General features: G+C 40.0%; 2 protein-coding genes across 7 annotated transcripts in view; one reads left to right on the top strand and one right to left on the bottom strand.

The window, feature by feature from the left end:
* The first annotated feature begins 12 nt into the window (after positions 1-12).
* Positions 13-10,037, top strand: LOC119721977 (alpha-N-acetyl-neuraminyl-2,3-beta-galactosyl-1,3-N-acetyl-galactosaminide alpha-2,6-sialyltransferase-like). 5 transcript variants are annotated; one of them, XM_038191949.1, is made up of 7 exons: positions 13-200; positions 2,303-2,397; positions 4,071-4,328; positions 5,898-6,108; positions 6,437-6,653; positions 8,200-8,316; positions 8,426-10,037. In XM_038191949.1, the coding sequence occupies exons 2-7, from the start codon at positions 2,326-2,328 to the stop codon at positions 8,883-8,885; spliced, it is 1,335 nt and encodes a 444-aa protein (XP_038047877.1). In that variant the 5' UTR covers positions 13-200; positions 2,303-2,325; the 3' UTR covers positions 8,886-10,037. The 5 variants fall into 5 exon arrangements, with proteins under 5 accessions (XP_038047877.1, XP_038047878.1, XP_038047880.1 ...); XM_038191950.1 differs by having other exon boundaries at positions 2,306-2,397; XM_038191952.1 differs by lacking the exon at positions 13-200 and adding an exon at positions 273-291.
* Positions 10,038-12,923: 2,886 nt separating this feature from the next.
* The window catches only part of LOC119721978 (DNA topoisomerase 2-alpha-like), a 46,480-nt gene continuing 40,111 nt past the window's right edge, over positions 12,924-19,292 (bottom strand). For both annotated transcript variants that reach the window (XM_038191954.1, XM_038191955.1), the window contains exons 28-33: positions 18,607-18,789; positions 17,251-17,493; positions 15,725-15,826; positions 15,365-15,475; positions 14,735-14,847; positions 12,924-13,995 (exon numbers count right to left, since the gene is read on the bottom strand). In XM_038191954.1, the coding sequence (XP_038047882.1) occupies positions 13,813-13,995; positions 14,735-14,847; positions 15,365-15,475; positions 15,725-15,826; positions 17,251-17,493; positions 18,607-18,789 (935 nt within the window). In that variant the 3' untranslated portion in view covers positions 12,924-13,812. The remainder of the gene's footprint in view (positions 13,996-14,734; positions 14,848-15,364; positions 15,476-15,724; positions 15,827-17,250; positions 17,494-18,606; positions 18,790-19,292) is intronic.

Here is a 19,292-nt window from a genome sequence, read left to right on the forward strand (position 1 = left end):
CGTTTGTGAACGCTGTTTTGATTGGTTAAACATTGTAGCGCGGGATAAGTAATCCGAAAAAAAAAAAATGGGAAAGTTTTTATTTTTGTAAAATAATGTAGTGTTTCCGCCTTTCATTCAATCTTGAAGATAAGCATTGACGACTGTTGGATCACTTTACAAAATGGTTACACCAGACAACTGCCCTACGCGATAACGAGGTATTTATTGAGAACTTTTGTGGCGGCACCCACGGATCTCCTTTGACGTTTCACGGTTTTGTGTGTGGTTGGAACAATGGAATGAACAAAAGTAAACACACAATGGGGAAACACAATTCACATGAAAGACATTGTGTTGGCCCGCATGTTCTACCGCAAAACCGCTTTCCTTCTTTAGACCAGGAGCTCAAGTTTATTTGCAATTTGACCTGATTAGTTCAATAGTTGTCAAATAAACAATCACACGCACTGAATCAGTGACTGAATTTCAACTGCACACTTGGTCATGTTGGTTGGAACATGAATAATAAAAAAAGGATAAAATGAAGCATGTCATGAATCTTTTGAAAGCATGTTGTTGTGGAATTTTAAAATCCAAAGTTTGTTGAACAGTTTTGGTGTGTATTTTTGGGAGGGAGTTGTTAATTTTTTTGTTTGTTTCCTTTTTTTTCCTTTCCTTGTTTCAATTTGTTTTGTGTCATTTGCATTGGGGAGTTTTGCCTTTTTTTCAGTGAGATCATGGAGAAACCTGCCTCCATGGTGAGATGCCTATGTTAAAATATCAGTGTCGACAAGTTTAGCATAATTATATGGTCAGACTCAAAAATGAAGAGGATATGTTTTGACGCACTAGCATTCAATTTGCATTGGACAACGCGCGCGCGTTGCAAGTGTGACCTACATCAATAATGGTGACTCGGGGATATTTTATTTATTTATTTATTTCATTTTCCGGAATATTACAAACAGTGAATCATAGACAAAACAATTACATGTACAAATAACACTAATAATAATAATAATATTCTTATATAGCGCCAAATCCTTCAAAATGACTTTCAAGGTGCTTAACAATCATTAACAAAAACAAAAAACAAAAACTTAATTACAAATATGAAAAACCTTTAAAAATTACATATTATAGGCCCCTATGTCATCAGCAGCACATTAATTTCATAATGAAATTTTAAAAAATAGATTTTTCATAAATTGATTGATGCTCCTAGATAGATGTAATAGGTAACAAGTTTTGGTAAGGCATATATCAATGCAACCTAGTAAAGCTGGTCCCAGAGTGCACAATTAAAATTATATTCATTTGATTCAGAAATCAAAATGGCAATATTCACTGGAAGTCTTGTCATGCATCTGGTCACAATGGGCCGGATTTAGCCCACTCATTGGCGTTATGGGGTAATCCTATACAATAGCACTTCCCGGCTATATCTTCAACAGTACAACCAGTCTAACTCTAAGTCTCAATATTCTGTAGGCCGCAGCCAGTTGAGAGCATCCCTTATCCACTGCCAGACTCCATCATTCAATCTATCTTATCACCTGTCAACATTGGTTAAGGCAAGTTTAAGCCATTACTTGATGCACAACAGATGTTTGCCTTGAGACAGAATACCACATTATGCACTGTGTTTCCTATTTATGTGAGAAATCACTCCATGCACTATGCACTGTTGCACATACAGTTTGACCTTATGTGCGAATATATATAGCCTATGATATAGTAAGTAGTTTCTGAATGGTTTGCAGGTTTGTATTGCAGTGGAAAGGGTTGCGTATTTCATCGTTACAACTTGCACGTGTGCAGTATTTTTTTAAAAGCTCATGTGTGCCTGTGCCCAGACATTGTATTTATACTAAATGCTGGGGGGAAAAGTAGTGTGTTTACGGTAACACCCTAAAATTATCCAGGTAGGTAGGTAGGAAAATAATTATTTTCCTTGCTCTATGTTTTATGTGACTTTGTATTTGTCTATTGGACTTTTATAGTTACTTTTTTTTTTATAGATTTTCCTACATCCATGCTTTGTTTACTTTAGGATAGCTTAACAGTATTCTGTTTATTCAACCTGTTTAATTAATTAACTAATATACACAGAAAATATACTAATTATTAAAATTGTTGGCTTAAATTAGTGGCAATAACAGGTTTGAGGTTGGCATTGTGACCGCCAGAAATCCAGGTAGGTTGGGTTAATTACCATAAACAAAAATTTAAATTTCTTATTTATGTTTGGTCTTAGCAGAAAATGCAATTCCTTGAAATTGGCCACTAGTAAATTCTTGTTTCTTGTGTCTTTTTCTAGCAGACAAAAATATATCCTGATCTATGTCTGGAGTTGTATGGAATGTGAGTGATGAGAAAATGCCAGCCTTTCTTCAGATATGCCCAAGAAGACCTGTAAGTCCTCGACTATAATTACACACTGAACGGTTTGTTTTTATTTGATCTATTTTTTATTGAATGGTTTCCAAGTAGAAGGCCAAGTAGGAAAAAAACCCATTTGATCGGCATTGGCGGGTTTTTTTTTCAACTTTGGATGAGGGCCTTTTTATTTATTTTTTTTTTTCCAAGATGGCCGCCAAGTATTTCAATTCAGAATTTTGCCAAAGGGGTTCAAAATGATCGCCAGTTTTTAATTAGCTATCTCAATAGTAAGTAGAGTCAAATTACTCATGTTAAACATGTTTTATGTATTTTATTAAAGCGAAATACAAGAAAAAGTTAGCTTTTTGAGGTGAGAAATAAAAATTAATTAATTTTTAAAAAGGATGCGGCTTCAAAAAGGATGGGGCTTCAAAAAATGATGCGGGCGGGGACGATCAACTGGGATTTTTTTTACTTGGCCTGAGACTGAACAACATTATAAAAAAAAATTGTAGATTGAAATGCAAATGTTTTTATATTTTTATATTGTAGGGGTGTCCTGAATATGCCGAATAGTCAAATATTGGTTTATCAACCAAATATTCAAATAGCTTTTTGCCAGTTTGAATATTCAAAAACAAAACAACTATGCACGTATTCACACGACTGTGATGTTATTTTATGGTAATGTTGCGGCGCTTTATTGTCAGGTGCCACTTTTTTGTCAACGGTAACTTTTTTGTCGACGGTGGTTCATTGTTCACATCCTTTAAGCAGGTTAATGCCCTTTTACAGTTAAAAAATACTTACTGCAAAACACTCCAGCGCCCCATATTGATGGCCACATGCAAATTTTAGCTGGCACACTCTTCGTGCAACTTTTTACCGGCGCAGCACCAGTTGCAGCTGGCAAATTCGAATATCCGAGTATTTGGTCCAATGCAGTTTCGAGTAATCGAATACTAAATTATTCGAAAATGGACGACCCTATTATATTGTAAAATGTTGAACAAAACTGAAATTTACTCAATGAGATTTGTAATTTTTGACTTGCAGACCAGATTTTGAAATGTTGTGTATAAACTCAGATATGATATAGCTATATATGGGCAGTTAATAAAAATTATGATATTTCTAATGCGCAAAATGCATAAAAAAATGTTCTGATGCGCACAACAATACAAATTACATTTGGCCAAAAAAAATAGTTCTGCTTCCGATTACATGGCTTTTGAAAATAGGGTAGGTAGGGATTTTATTTTGCATTTTTGTGTGTGTACCATCATATGGAGGTGTCTGCATGTAGTCAAGGGTAAAAGGTAGTACTTACTTGATGGTTTTCGGGTTTTTTTCCTCATTTTTCCCAAAATTAGGGTAGGGCTGTTAAAATACGGTAGGTAGGGTAACCAGAAGCAGAACTATTTTTTGTTTTGGCCTTAGTTCTGTTTATTTATTAATTAGTTTTTTTTGTGGGACAACCTGTATTGACAATACAACATACATTTGCAAACTATCATTGCAAATGTATGAATTTATTTTCATTTTTTTTACTTGGCCTTTATTTACCCATAACAGTTATACTTACACTTTGCATAATATGCAAAGTGTAAGTAACTGTTATGGGTAATAAAAGTTTGTGGGGGAAAAATGAGTTATACAAATAATTTTTTTCAGAAACTCTTAAACTTCTTCTTCTTTTTTTCCAGAGCATCCGCACGCTGCTGTTCGTATCTCTTCTCTATTCCTTCATCCTATCGGCAGCCTATCTCTCCTTTGTCCTCAAATCTCGTGGGCCCATCACCGGGTCATCACAACAGGCAAAGCCCCACCTGAAAGAACTCAAACGGGCCCGGGAAATGCTGGACATCGTGAAGGCTTCGGCAGAACAGAGAAAGTTACCGACCGACCAGGAGTACACCCACAACAAGATCCACTGGAGCTACCATAGTCTCCCTGGCGAGAAGGTATGAAACCGCTGCTGTAAATCCTGGGGTAAAAATTACTTTTAGGACCCCTCTATTTTTTGAGTTCGCTCGGTGTTTTTATATTTCTTGCAAGGGGTTTATTATTCCAAAATTACATTTGCAGTACAAGCAGTCTATGTCTCAGTGTTTCTCTCATTTTGAACAGAAGTTTGAGAGAAAATGTGACATTCTTACCAGTTTTGGCAGTTGAAGACATGCAAACTGTTACATTTCCTGCTTGTCCGCCCGTGGTTTTGGCTGCTCTTTGTAGTAACCCTACATCCCCTGTCACTCGTGCTTTTTAACTTGTTCGGCATTGTCGCAATGTTCGTTTTCGAGTCATGTGTTTTGTTGTCGTGTTTTACCCCGTAATTTCACACATAAATCAAAACTCTGCCCTCTTCCTACAAAATTATAATCCTGTTCAGTGACAAGGGCTGATCCAGGGGGGGCCAAAGGGGGCCATGGCCCCCCCCCCCCCCCCAAAAAAACCAATTTTTTTTTTTTGTGACGTCGCAATAAAGGCAGGCAATGAGTACACCACCATCTTTTCCACAAAAAACATTGGCTAAAGTGGTCAGAAATTGCCTCAGATCGCACCACAGAGCATCGAGAATCCAAAATATTTTGGGGCCCTAATAAGCGGGCCCCGAACCCCACACCGTAATTTTTTGACCCACTTTTTGGGAGACAAAATTTTTTTTTGTCTCCCCCAAAATTGTGTTCTGGATCCGCCCTTGTTCAGTGATATTCAACATGGTATCACTGCCAGCTGTCTAGATGAGTCAGAAACTGCGAGAGTGGCATTTCGCCAGCTTTTTTGGTGAGTTTGAAACAGAAGAATTTCTGCATGTAATGCTTTCCAGATCTAGGATTTGAAAGTCCAATTAATAAGCTTTCTTTTAGTGAAAGAATCATTCAAATCGCTCATGTACTTTTCCAGTTATGGAATTTTGAAGACAAACTTCACATTAGGTACGTGATATTTCAGTAAAAATGAAACCATGTCGGATCCTGAAAATGATCAGAAAATCAAAAAAAATGAAACCATGTCGGATCCTGAAAATGATATCAGAATAATCCCACAAGGCTCCGGGGTAGCCAAGTAGAAGGCAGGGCAAGACTATAAACTCTTGACATTATAAAGCATGTTATTTTAACATTGGAAGCAGCAGTTATTTAAATAAATGTTATTATAAGTGCCAGTTATCATTGTTATGAGAGTGTTTGGATGTTTTTTTTTATATGTGAATAGTTTTCGTTTTGCTCAATACTAACCTTTATTGTGATCCGTGGACAAAAAAAACGGTGTTTGTCTTCAAAATTCCATAACTGGAAAAGTAAATGAGCGATTTGAATGATTCTTTCACTAAAAGAAAGCTTATTAATGGGGTTTTCATTTCCTAGATCCAGAAGGCTCTACATACAGAACTTCTTTAAAAAATAAGGGGCACCGTTTGGGTTTCCTTTTTTTTTTTTTACTCACCCTGTACAAGACTTGAACTTAGAAACCTTGTCTTATATATTTATTTTTTTTATATTTTTCTTCACATGATCCATTTTCATCAGTTGCTGCACATGCAGTGCTCTAAGTGCGCCGTCGTTTCCAGCTCGGGCCATCTCATCAACAGCAGCCTGGGCCGGGAAATCGACTCCACCCCCTGCGTCTTCCGCATGAACAACGCCCCCGTGACGGGCTACGAGACCGACGTGGGCTCGCGCACCACGGTGCGATCCATCGGGCATGTCAACCTGGAGAAATCCTTTGGTGACAACGAAGGTTAGAAGGCTAGAGTGACAGGAACGTGGTGCCCCCCCCCCCCCCCCCCCCCCCCGATCTGGGCGATGTAAATTCTTCATAATGGTTTTACCTTTCACCAACATAACTTTTATACATTCCAATCGGGAATATGCATTGTTGCCAGTGAGAACACCCATTCCCTATGAGAATGCACAGTGTTCCTAAAAAGGAACGTTCCATACGGAACAAGAATGTTCCGACTTTTGAGACTTTCCCGAAAGGTCAAAACCCAAAATAAAAGTTACATCTCCCCCCCCCCAAAAAAAAAGTCCTAAAAATAGTGAATGTCTCCATTTTCACCATGTAGAAGCGTCTAGGGAGATGCTAACTGACAATCGCACCCGGGCGTCCGTCGTTCTCATCAACTGGATGTCCAAGACCAAAATCAAGAAGTTCATCTCCAAGGAATACCGCTTTGCTCTCCTGCTGGCCCACCTCTTTCCCGATGTCAAGTTCTACTCCTTCACACGGGACAAGATGATATCCTCTGAAGCGCTGTTCAAAAACTACACCGGGCTGTCGCGGTGAGAATTATTGTGTTTGTTGCTGTGGTCAAGTCTGTGTGTGACATAGTGTACGTGTTCTACATAACCCCCCGAGGACCGACACACAAAGGGAGAACAACAGATCCTTTCAGTCCTCGGGAGTTGGGTCTTTTGTTCAAAACGGCCCTCTGTAGTAGGTTTGTGTGCTTAGTCTATGGGAGAGTGTTATATTACAGGGACAAAGGGAAACACAAAGCATTGTCCTCGAGAGTATAGTAAAACAAGCGTGGGTGAGGATTTCTGTGTTTCTCTATTTGAGTATAATAATGGGGGTGCTTATACAGGGTGAGTCAGCATGATCTGGACCCAAATTAAAGAAAATATTTAAAAATGTAGCAATTATCAAAACAAGTGCAAATGAGATATGTTATAGGCTAGTATTTTGGACATATTTGGTGAAAGTTTCATGTTTACCCATTGTACCATTTTGAAGAAAAGCGCTAGCAAAGAACACACGCTAAAAAACACTCTGACCACGGTTCCATGGTTCAACAATTTTACTGAAATCGTGTACTGTTGTGAAGCATTGTAATAACAAATAAAAATGTAGTCATGGTGACTGACTCACTTAAAGTTATTGACATCTTTGAAAAAAACCGGCAAAACCAATTCTGTGTGCAGACTGGAAAATGAACCACTAAAATGGCATAACTCCTCACCACAGCCACTAATTTGAAAAATTCAAAATTCCTGTGAAAGGCAAGGTAATAGCCATTCGTATGAAACACTCAGTTTTTAATCTCAATATACATGTACTCTATTTGCCATAAAAAATGGTGAACTTAGGTCCAGATCATTCTGACTAACCGTGTATAGCGCTTCATACGAAAAGCTCAAAGTGCTTCACAATTATTACCCCTGTTCATCAGGCCATGAGACCACTTTTCTGCAGCCAAGATCAGCGCAATCTGGTCTCTACCCTCACAGGTACCCAGTTATACTCCTGGGTGGAGAGAGACAATTGCAGTAAAGTGTCTTGCCCAAGAACACAAGCACCATGTTCCCTGTCAGGGTTCAAACCGATGTACTGTCACACGGCGACAATTTTGTGTCGGTCATGGTCAGGATTTCTGCGTTGGTCACAGTGAAAATTTATGTGTCGGTCATGGTGTGCGTGTTCTACATAACCCCCCGAGGACCGACACACAAAATACACGCAATACATTTCAGTCCTCGGGAGTTGGGTCTTTTGTTCAAAACGGTCCTCTGTAGTAGGTTCATGTGCTTAGTCTATGGGAGAGTGTTATATTACAGGGACAAAGGGAAATACAAAACATTGTCCTAGGGAGTATAGTTAAACAAGAGTGTCTGCGAATTGCTGTGTCAGTCCTGGTGGGAATTTCTGTGTCAGTTTCGGTAAGTTTTGTATTAATTTCCTCATTATCATTATCATCATTGTCATCTTCTTATTCACCATTGACACAATATCTTCATCGTTATCAAAATCATTATCATCATGTAATGGCCTCAAAGTAAAAAACAAAAGTTTCTAAAACTTTATAAATATTGTTCTCTTTCTCTTCAGGAAAGAAGCGCAGACCTGGCTGTCTACTGGATGGTATACCTTGATTGCGGCGATTGATATCTGTAAAGAAATCGTGGTATACGGAATGGCCAACGAAGACTACTGCACCAGTTCTATGTAAGATTTAAGACAAAATTTAACGGCTCCTTTAAGACACAGAAGTATCAGGCCACCTCCATTTGTTTCAAAACTTTGATGAAACCACTTATTATATCTACCAAAACAGGGAAGATGCACAACGCATCCCTTATCATTACTACGAGCCCAACAAACTCAAGGAGTGCTCCTACTTCAACCAGAGCGAGACCAGACTAACCGGAGGCCACCTCTTCATCACGGAGAAGGCCGTCTTCGCCCGTTTGGCGGCCAAACGCAAAATCCAGTTCAAGCACCCAGCCTGGCCGGAGAGAAATTTCGGCGCAGCAGTGACCCTCGACACGCCCTTCCTGCAGCACTACTGGCGGAACAAACGATATCAGGAGAAGCACAGACGGCGACGCGTGGTGCCTAGAAATCACAGTAACGCTGTCCAGCTCCGCATGGGGAACAAGACCATCACGGTACCCAAGGAGCAACTGCTGGATAAGATAGTGGAGCTACTGCCGGGTTCTAAGGTACTCCTGGGGCCGGGGAATGCAACAGATGTCAAGGGGAATTTCTCGGGAAGTGGGGATCGCAGTTCTTGAGTTTTTAGAAATTCGTGACGGGAACTCAGAAATTACGTTTCATCTCTTAAAGGGATCACTGTGCGGAACATAGCGGACTTAATTCACTGATGTTGTCGGATTTCAAATATGTGGAAGTGGGTATGTTTTAGGAATAAATTGCCTTATGTTTCAGTGCCATTTCAAGCCAAATCAGTTCGCTGTAAAACTTGTTTAACAGGGTGTAAATAGGTCTTTATTTATGCAATAGTGCAGTTGCCACTGAATTTTTACCAAAGAGGCCAGCCTCTTTGCACCTACATTGTAACTCACTGTCTCACTAACTGTCACTTGTAACTTCAGTTGGCCTCAGCTCGACCTGCGTTATGCTTGCGCCGCGACAGAACTAGCCTTGGCCAAGGTGTTCGCCGATGATGTCCGTCGTGGTATTCTGGCCGCTAAAAACAAACACTAGCCGCGCGCTATGTACTGTATGATGCGTGAACAGCAACCTCGCGCTACAATATGCAAATCGATTGGCGAAGAATGAACGTTCGTTCATGGACAGTAACGCCTTGACCAAGGCTAGTTCTGTCACGGTGCAAGCAAATCGCAGGTCGACCCGAGGCCGGCCTTATCCTGGTTATTGGCTGGTGAAGAGAACTGGGCAGTGCTGTTGTATAGGATTACCCGTAAAAGGTTAATTCCGGCCCATTTGTGGAAACAAGATGCATGGAAAGACCAGTGAATAGCCATTCTGAATCAGTTGAGTAGAATTTTGTGCATTCTGTGACCAGCTTTTAATGTCAGGTTTTTTTGGGGTTTTTTTTAAATTTCGGAATAAAATAATCCAGGGCTTTCATAACAAATTGCAAATGTATTTCTTAATGTATTCCAATTTGAATTTTATTGTAGTGATGAATGAAAATGCCCACACCTTCAAAAGGAGTTGGATTTTCACCCTCGTTTTAATCAGATGCAATATAAATGTATTTTTATTCACTTGCGCAATACATTGTGTGCTTTCACCTTTTGCCATTTGTGTGGTTTTTGAAAAACTTGCCGACGAAGATATCTTGCCATGTTGCTCTGACAATGCATGAAAATAGCACAGGCTTTCTTAAAAATTTGTCTTTGTTCAAAGTGGGTTGTTTTTTACTTTAACCGAATGCCGTTTCTTGCAATGTTTTTTTTTTTTAAGAATTTGTACGAATTTTAACATTAACATTACTGTACACCCGCTATTTTATTAATGTACATAACTATTTATGGTCTGTGTGTGAATTCAAATATTTCATACATGTATACAAAATACTCAATGTCAAGTATCGATGTTAAACGTCACGTTGAGCAAAATACGAACTCAAAATATGAAGTCTATGCAATTCTGTTAATGTTTATATGCAACATAATAAACCACGTTTTTCAAGTTCATTTTGCAGTCTCCGTGTTTCATTGTAAACCATTGAAATATAACTTTTGATCAGAGAAGTAACAAATAAGAGAAAATTTAAAAATGAAGCACGCACACAAGATTTGTCATTTTCTGAGAAACACTTCAATAATGTCTTTTATTCACGGATGATTTCCCTATTCATTTACAAAATGTAATTATCTGTTTAAAATGTCACATTCATTACATCAAATTTTTGTTTCATAACAATGCATACAAGACATGCGTAATGAAAGTCAAAACAGATAAGTCAGTAAAATTCACGTGCAAACGAAAAATTTCATCGGCAACATTCATTCTTGAATTCCTATAATTTATAGCATTGTCTAAATGCTCAAATGTTTTCGTTGGGTCTGAATTTTACAATTGGACAGAACGAATTGACAAGTATTCAAACTCGAAATGCCGGTCCATTTAGAAAAAGGCCATATACTGTACACAAGCAACCACTAGCTCAATGACAATACATTGTACTGTAAAGGCCAATGATTTTCAACTGACAGAAATGAGCAAAAGTGACAGAATTCCCCTTTTTAAACTGTGTTCAGCCTTTGAAGAAAAAAATTACTAGTATACATGCCCAAGGCATACAAAAATGTTAGTTCCATCTTCGCAGTCCGTCGATTCCAAACAGAATGTACAGGTTTACTGCTGAACATTTAAAAATGCTTTATAACTGAAGATCTCTGCATTTTTATGCATCAACATTGTTATGCAGAGATTAAAATGATGGACTTACTAGTCAACTGACATTAACACACACACACAAAGGCCAACAAAGTCAAACGCACACTATGTGGTCAAGGGAATTAAGGATAATCACAAAACAGAATATGGACATTTAAAGATAACGGACACCATTTGCAAAAATAAATGTGTTTTTGCCGACTCGAGGAACAACAACACAATAAATCCGAAGCAGGCTATTAAACAAAAACTAACCTGTCAAAATTAAAGCTCAGTAGATATACCTTGTAAGAAAACTGTGAAAATGCATCATTTTTCTCAATGCAAAGCATGTGATTCTGTTGTAAGCGCCATGGTTTGGTCCTAACCATCGTGAGGAAATTATGGCAATAACTCTTTTCTTGAAAACGACAGCATACTAGGTGCTACGATTTCACAGGATGCTTGGTTCTAATACTTAAAATCAAGTAGGATATATCACGATATTGTGACGATATGTTTGCAAACGGTGTCCATTACCTCACGGATCCTCTACACAAGGCAAACGACTTCCCAACTTTCTGGTTACATGCGTATGTATCGAGACATCGTGCGTATGCGAGACGTGATCGCACGCACGACTGCACAGTCAAATTTGTAGGGCGCCAGCTAGCAGTCGGGCACGGGCGTAGCATTGTTCTACATGTTCTATGCAGGGGTGTGAGTGACCACTGATAAAAATAGCTGAAAACAGCTGAAGGTGTAAAAAGCTGAACTTTGGAAATTTCCCATACTTTTGTACACAGCAAGTGAGGGGAAAAAAGCTGAAATCCAAAACAAAAAAGCTGAAATCAGCTTTAAAGCTGAAGTTTCACACCCCTGTCTATGTGTGGACGCGGCATATCACGCATGTAGACAATCCGTTCCGTGCATTTTGTACACAAGCTCAGATGAGTCATTTATCCTTGTATAGAGGATCCCTGGTTACCTTAAAAAGAAAACCATTGGCTCTACAATCCCGAAGCAAGCTGTAAGTAGCAGGATGACCTAAGTTCACTATTCTGAGCGTCACACGCTCAACACAAACGGAATACATATGTAACCAACTGAATTTTGGGCCACACAATAAATAGTTTACATGTCCATGACTTGAAGCGTTTCAACTCTCAATTACTGAAGTGCCACACAACTACTGAGCTCATGCAAAAAGTTAAGGAAGAAACAAGGCAATGTACATTACACTGTCTCTAAATGTACATTTTATTGTCTATAAAATACTTGAGATATATACAGAAGTTGGAAAAAACATTGAAATGGTCCGTTTTTCTTATTTTTTACACGGCCCCTGTATCCTTTACACAATATTTCTTAAAAGCTTTTTCATTTTTTTTTTCCATTTCAAAATGCTTCATTTCTATACCTGTATTTCTGTTGGAAAGATTCAAAGAGACGGGGGCTTTTTTTTTTAACCAGTTCGCATCAGAGGACGTGATAGCACGCATTGGCTGTTCTTATACACAGGGACGGGTGAAGACGTCAAGATTGCCTCGACTCGCCTCCGGGTAACGTCTTAACACTCAAATCCCTCGTGCCTTTTGTACACACACACAAAGTCCGTGAAGTCTGTGGAGGCAGACCGTGTGTTGATCTTGAATTGCCGTTGTGCACGGCCTGTTGTTCAACAATTTACGTTCCAGTGCACACCTCGGAGTATTGAAACATGAGGTTTCGGCAAGAAATATCGTACAAATACTGTTGAAATCAATCTTGCGAATCAGTATTTGTTGCGTTTGGCTGTACATCAGAAGTTGGCTGGAAAATTTTGCCTTTTGCGAAAATCGAAATTTTCAGCAAAAATAATCCCGGCGCGAAGTGGTTAATGGCAAAAACAGAGTGCAATGGATGGGGGCACTGATACTTAGATAAAATATGCAAGATTTTTGTGCTGCTAAAAATGTTTGTTTTTTTCGAAATAATATTGGGAATGTCGTCAGCTTTGAAACATTCTGTCCTCCCATACCTGTTCTTACTACAGAGTAAGACTGCAACCTTTTAACACTGATATGCTTAAACAGTCTTGAAAAGCGAACTAGTTAAAAGCCTTCTCTGCGTCTGAACACAACCCTGAGAATAAATTCCTGACTGGCCATTTTTACTGCAATCCTTGAACGTTTCTCCACAAAACAAATTGAACACATGTGCTTATGGGTGTGTTGACAATGAACCACTGACCTTCAGCGGCCATTGAAGCAGCCATCCTCCATCTTGGGTATCCCACGAGGCACGTTCAGTAAATGTGAAATTTTCCAGCGTAGTTGGTACTGAATTTTCGGAAGGAGGCAGAGAAAAATACAAAGTGTATTTTCTGACCAGCTTTTTTGAGACAAAAAATTGTATTCTTGGACTGGCAAAAGAAGAAAAGTGAAAAAGTGAAGAAAAAAACCTCTACTGCAGAACGACGTACATGTATGTCCCAGTAAGACTTTGGGGGATCCAAGATGGCCGACCAGTGGCTTCAAGGTGCATTGGCCAAACAAGCCTCTCAAACTGGCATATTTGGTTTTGATCACATATACTTCATTTTGTGGACAAGCAAAATGTTTCCTTTTGAAAACTCATTTGGTGTGCATGTGTAATGAACTGATGCGAAGCTTTACATAGCACAGTGTTGTCTTGCTGCAAGTCCGTTAAAACATTTAAAATTTGGGGTTTTAAATTTTTAGAAAATTAAAAGTCACAGCCTTAGTGCAGAGCCATTCTTTTTTTGTATTAGGGAACCTGCTATAGAGGAAGACAGCTTATCTGTGTGAAGGGAACAGAGCTTCCACGGAAATCCTTGCCGAAGATACTTCAAAAATCATCACCATCGTCGGAGTCGTCACCAAAGTTGTAATTGACAGCGGGCTTGACCCGTCCCCCAGCCCGGCCAGTCAGCTTGGGGGCCACAAACTCATCATCGTTTAAGTCGTCTAAATCGTCCAAACCCTTGTCGTCGTCCGAGTCAGAGAAATCGTACTTCCTCTTCTTGGGTTGCTAGAGAGTGGAACAGTACAGAGTGAAAATTAATATCCTTCAGTATTGGCCCTAACAATGCCAGAGAAGACAAACAACAGCTGTAAATACAAAAATAAGAAAAGGGGGAATCTTGCTGCATAGGGCCATCAATATCAGTGCATAAATGAACAATTCTGAGACTATGGGCTCAGTGCACCAACAAAGAAGGCGCCCTTTTACATAGCAATGACGTCCCATGGGCGGGACATTTAGCTGGTTGAAGCGCACCGTTCCTTGTGTGTGACGCACGCACACCAGGGGATTTGTACATGCATGTACACGCAGTGTTACGCGCACGCGTCGCGGCAAAATTGCAGTCAGGCAAGATGGCGTCGGTCAGTCACCCCCAACTATTCCTTCTTTGCCGGTGAGGGGGTACTTGTGAACGGAGCAGTAAAAGTGCAGTAACCAATTTCACATAACAGTGCGTAACTTACGCCATGTGTACAATTTATGCAACTGCTGCTGCACAATAAACTTATTATAAATTTCACAAAACGTGGCTGTTTGTCTGTAATATCTATTCAGTCACAAAACAGTCCCTGAATCACCTCCGAAAAAAATTAATGAGTAAGCGTAGAATTTTTTGGCTAGAACAGTAAGCACAAAATAGAGTTCATGAGTGCAGAATTACGGATTAGCAGAGCTAAGAAGTTGGGCTCAAGTTACGCGCTCATTCCACGGCCATGATACAATGAATTGATGGATGGTTGCCTACCTTTTTGCTGGCCGTTTTCTTGGGAGCGGATTTCTTGGGCTTGAAGTCTGAGGAGTCGTCCTCTGATGTCGTCTTGGATTTCTTGGTGGCCGGCTTCCTTGGTTTGGGAGCCGCTGTCACAGATAAAACAACCAGTAGGAGTTAGGTGCGTGAAATGTGCAACATATTTGAAGCAGGTGATAACAGATAGTTATAGATTGGTAGATAGAGGTCAACTGATTTTGTGTTTCAGGATTCGTTTCCATTTAAGAAACAGCATAAATACATTGCGATAATCCTGGTATCAATTAACAACTGTTGACTACTGTAACACTGCATAGCACCCGAGGTGAAGCTATCGGGTGCTATGCGCCCAAAGGGGCAAAAACGACATATCCCACATCATAACAATCAACAATTGTTTTGTTATATCGTGCCAATAAGTCAAAAAGATAAAGCGTTTCAACTTAACTTTTTGCAAGAAATAAATTAAAACGCTGCCGTGTAACCCTTGATAGTTGGAAGCTTTCCTGCCAGATATGAGACTGAGCGCTTGCAGTCCTCGGTTGCGAGGCACGCAATGGAAATGGAAATCCTGGCCCGATTGGCATTTGCTTTGCAGCAATACAGATAGGCCAGCCCTTAGCGTACCTTTAGCCTTGGTGGGTTTCTTGGCTTCCGTGCTTTGCTGATCGTCGTCTGTGCTCTTCTTGGACTTGGAAGGTTTGTTGATAATCTCCAAGAGGGTCTTCTGCTTTGTGGCTGTGCCAGACAAAGAGGGAAACGCAACAATACTCTGATTTAGGCATATATGCAAGATTTTTATTTTGGGGTTGGCATTCTTAAACGGGTACCCATGCTTTTTTCAATCGGGTACCAGATTCCTGTGATACCCATAAATGCACATCCCTATTTATGACGGTGGTTAATGCGACTTCAAAACTTCTTCATCAATCTTTGCATTGCATGGGAAATGAAGAGTTTCAAACATGGTTTTGTTCTGAACATTACCTTTCGGCTTGGCAGCAGGCTTCTTGGCAGGCAATGTTTTGGCCTGTTTGGGCGGCGATAGCCCGCTGTCCGAGTCATCCCCAGAACTTAACAGCACTGTTTCTGTTAATTAAAGAAATAATAACAAAGAACAAACTATTAAAGCAAGTGATTTCTCTTTAGAATAAACCAGAAGTCATGTTTGTCAGAGCTGAATGTCTTTAATAATGCAACCTTCTACAGAGTTTTTTTATCTCCTGAATTTTGCAGTTGTAGACAGAATAACAAATATGTCTTGTACTACAAGCTTTAACCCTATCCCCCTAGGCCCTTTTGGCTAGGAACCATCCTCAATCCTCCAAAATGCTCCAACTGTTACCATGTTAAAAATGGGTTCAGCCTCAATCCTCCAAAATCATCTGTTATTTCTTGAATTTTGTTCACTGGAGGGGTGACCACTGCTTCAATCATTCAAAATGCACCAACAATCACTGTTAATGTGTTGAGGCAGTGCCGATGACATTCAGAAGCAGTGCGGATGATATCGAGCATAATGTTGGGCTCAATTATGCGGGGCTGAACATAAACAATGCTGGGTACAGCCTAGGACCTCAACACAATGCATCCTCCAAAATCAACTGACACTTTTTGCCTTTCAGCCTCAATCCTCCAAAATCTTCCCAAACCGGCTGGAGGATTTTGGAGGATTGAGGTTTAGTAGTACGGCAGATAGGTGATGGGATTGTGCCTTTAATTTTACAAGCATGGCATTTGGCACTGTCAGAGTATGTCATGAGAAAGATATCTGGCTAAAGGGCCATCGCAGATGTGTCCTTTGAAAAAAAATATAGGCAGAATAACAAGCAATGGCTGCCATTTTGAAAATTTTGAAATTTGCTTGTTATTCTACCTATATTTTTTCAAGGGACAAATCTGCAATAGCCCTATAGCCAAATATCTTTCTTAAGACGTACTCTGACTGTGTGCCAAATACCATGCTTGTATCATCAAAGGCACAATTCCCCCAAATATTTCCCTCCACTTTAGGGATTGAGGATTAATATCCCTGACTTAGCAAAGAGTTTGACCTGTGTGCATGTGTACATTCCTATAACTTTGGATTCTCAGCAGATAGATCTGATACACCGTGCCCTCTGGAGACATGCACACAATAGGGAACAAAAGATTGTATACGTCTCCACCGGCCAATTTCTATAGATGAATACGTCTCCACAAGGTTTTCTCGAAATAGATATATGGATTTTACTCAAAAACTAGCAATTTCCAAGGTGGGTTGATCTGTCGCAAATGGAAGAGTTTTAGAAAAGGGATATTAAGTCAAAATTTCAGCCAAGGAAATTCTGGTTAAAATAAGAGCATTTTGAAACTTCACTTTCAAACTCGAAAACTTTACTACACGAGAACAAAGAAATGTCTCCACAAGGATACAAATTTCAGTATTTATGTGTTAGCACAGAATGTTTGCGCTGGCGCTGAAAGCACAGAATGTTGATTGTAAGTGCAGAATGTTGTGGTTTGTGTCGTACCTTTTGCTTTGGGGTCTTCCACCTCTGCCACCCCATCGCTGCTGTCGCTGTCGCTAGCCACCCTGGGGGCAGCTCGCTTGACGGGCTTCCTGACAGGGGAGGGGGAGTAATCATCTGTGTCATCGTCGTTATCGGCGTCACTCACATCGTCCAGGTTGAAGGCGGGAGACGCCCGCGGGGAAGGAACAAATTTTTCGTCATCGTCATCCTCCTCATCGCTTACTGAATACTTGGCCTTCTGGGCTGTGATCGGTCACAAATTGAATGGGTCAAGAATGTTATATTCTGTGAGTAAACACTTTGAATTCATATGTACTACAAACTAATAAAATCAAAACTTTGATTCGACGCATGTTTATGATTTCTAATCTACTTTCTAATTTACTTACAGGTTAGTCAAAAAAAAAATAATAAGTCGGTCTCTGGTCAGCGCGCGCATCGATTTTAATCATGCGCGTCAACCTTTTTTTTTCTCCAAAATGTTCCGCGGTAGCTCCAACAGTGCCCTCTATTGCCGCACCTCTTCAATTTTTTTTACCAAAGAGCACCAAGGAATGGGAAATTGCACCAAGGCAAATGATCGAGGGCACCAAGGCAAATTATGGAGGACACCAATGTACATGAGGATACAAAAAAAAGCAAAATAGTACCCCACCTTGTCTGTACAATCCAAGCTTGAAAAAAAAAAAAAAAAAGCCGCGTCGCCGCATCAATTCCGGAACTTTGGCCTGACCAGAGACCGAGTTTTTTTTTTTTTTTGGCCTTATGCACAACATTTGCTTTTGCTGTAAATTTCAGAAATGGATGGATTTGGGGGCTAGCATTTTATAGCAAATATTGTTACACTGACCTATTAAAAGTTTTGAATGTGAATTGTCCAGGACATGAATTGCAAGGGGCCCTCAGCTTAGGATTATTTCTTTAGCAGAACTAGGTTACCAGCCAAATTGGGATGTACAGTAACCCTACCTCTCTGGATGGCAGTTTCAACAAGGCCAGGCCAGCAGTCAAAATAAATCAAGTGACTTTTTTTTAACAGTTGAGTGCCCCCTGCCTTCATAAAGCAAGATTAACTGGCTATGATTGTTCTGAAACCTGATAAAGCTTTGCTTAGCCTGTAGATTGATAAGCCAGCTGTGCCTACCAGTCACCTGCTTTTGTCTGTTGACTGTCACAGTGCCTACAAGAAACATGATCTGACCGTTGGTGACTAGCTTGTGTAAAAGGCATGGCAGGGGAACAAGATTGATTTTTGGACTGTCTGTAACTGATCAAACAAAACAAGGGCTAAATGTGGCTGGTTTATGGCTACTGTTTACAAAGCAAGAAGATATGTCAAGCAGATAAAGGCCTCACCTGCTGCTCGTCTGCCGACGGGTTTCTGCACTCCTTCCTCCTTAATATCATTGACTACGCCTTCAAAGTCCGAGCCGGAGTCAGAGTCCGAGAAGGAACTAGCCTTCTTCTTTTTGGGCAAGGCCTTTTTCTTGGTGGCCGGTTTGAAAGCCAGCTTTTTCTGCTTCAGGGCCTTAGTGCCACCTGGACAAAGGGGGGAACAGGAGGGCTTGTTGAGTTCAGGCAAAAAATATACAAACGAATCAAGACAAACGTGTCACAAAGATTCCTTCGATTTTAACAAAGTATACGAAGGTACTGAATTGCATTTTGTTCAGCTTGTCAATCATGGTTCTTTGCATTTATACATTTCGTGCAACTGAGCATGTGACTATTTACAGAATTCGTTCAAGGTTTCTTTTTTTGTAAACCTTTAACAAAGATATGCACTCCAAGGTCCTAAGATCCATTTCTTTGCAGTTGTGAACATCAAAGAATGGTTACTTCTTCAAGCCAACACAAATCAAAGCAAATAATCGACAACAATATGTCAATTTAAAAAGAAAAATACGTTGGGGGTTTTTTTTGGAGGGGGGGGGTGGACAAGCCCTCCTGTGGCCCAGGTGGACTCTTTACATTCAAGACGACATGAGGAATAATAGCCACAAATGTTCAGTTTTTGTACCAAAATATTTTTTATTTGAAGA

Source organism: Patiria miniata, unplaced genomic scaffold (genome assembly GCF_015706575.1).
Source record: "Patiria miniata isolate m_02_andy unplaced genomic scaffold, ASM1570657v1 HiC_scaffold_14, whole genome shotgun sequence".
Lineage (NCBI taxonomy): Eukaryota > Metazoa > Echinodermata > Asteroidea > Valvatida > Asterinidae > Patiria > Patiria miniata.

Coding starts and splice junctions, on each gene's coding strand:
- LOC119721977 (XM_038191949.1), top strand. CDS start 2,326: ATGTCTGGAGTTGTATGGAATGTGAGTGATGAGAAAATGCCAGCCTTT. Junction 6,109..6,436: donor ATCCTTTGGTGACAACGAAG/GTTAGAAGGCTA, acceptor TTCACCATGTAG/AAGCGTCTAGGGAGATGCTA. Junction 8,317..8,425: donor GACTACTGCACCAGTTCTAT/GTAAGATTTAAG, acceptor CTACCAAAACAG/GGAAGATGCACAACGCATCC.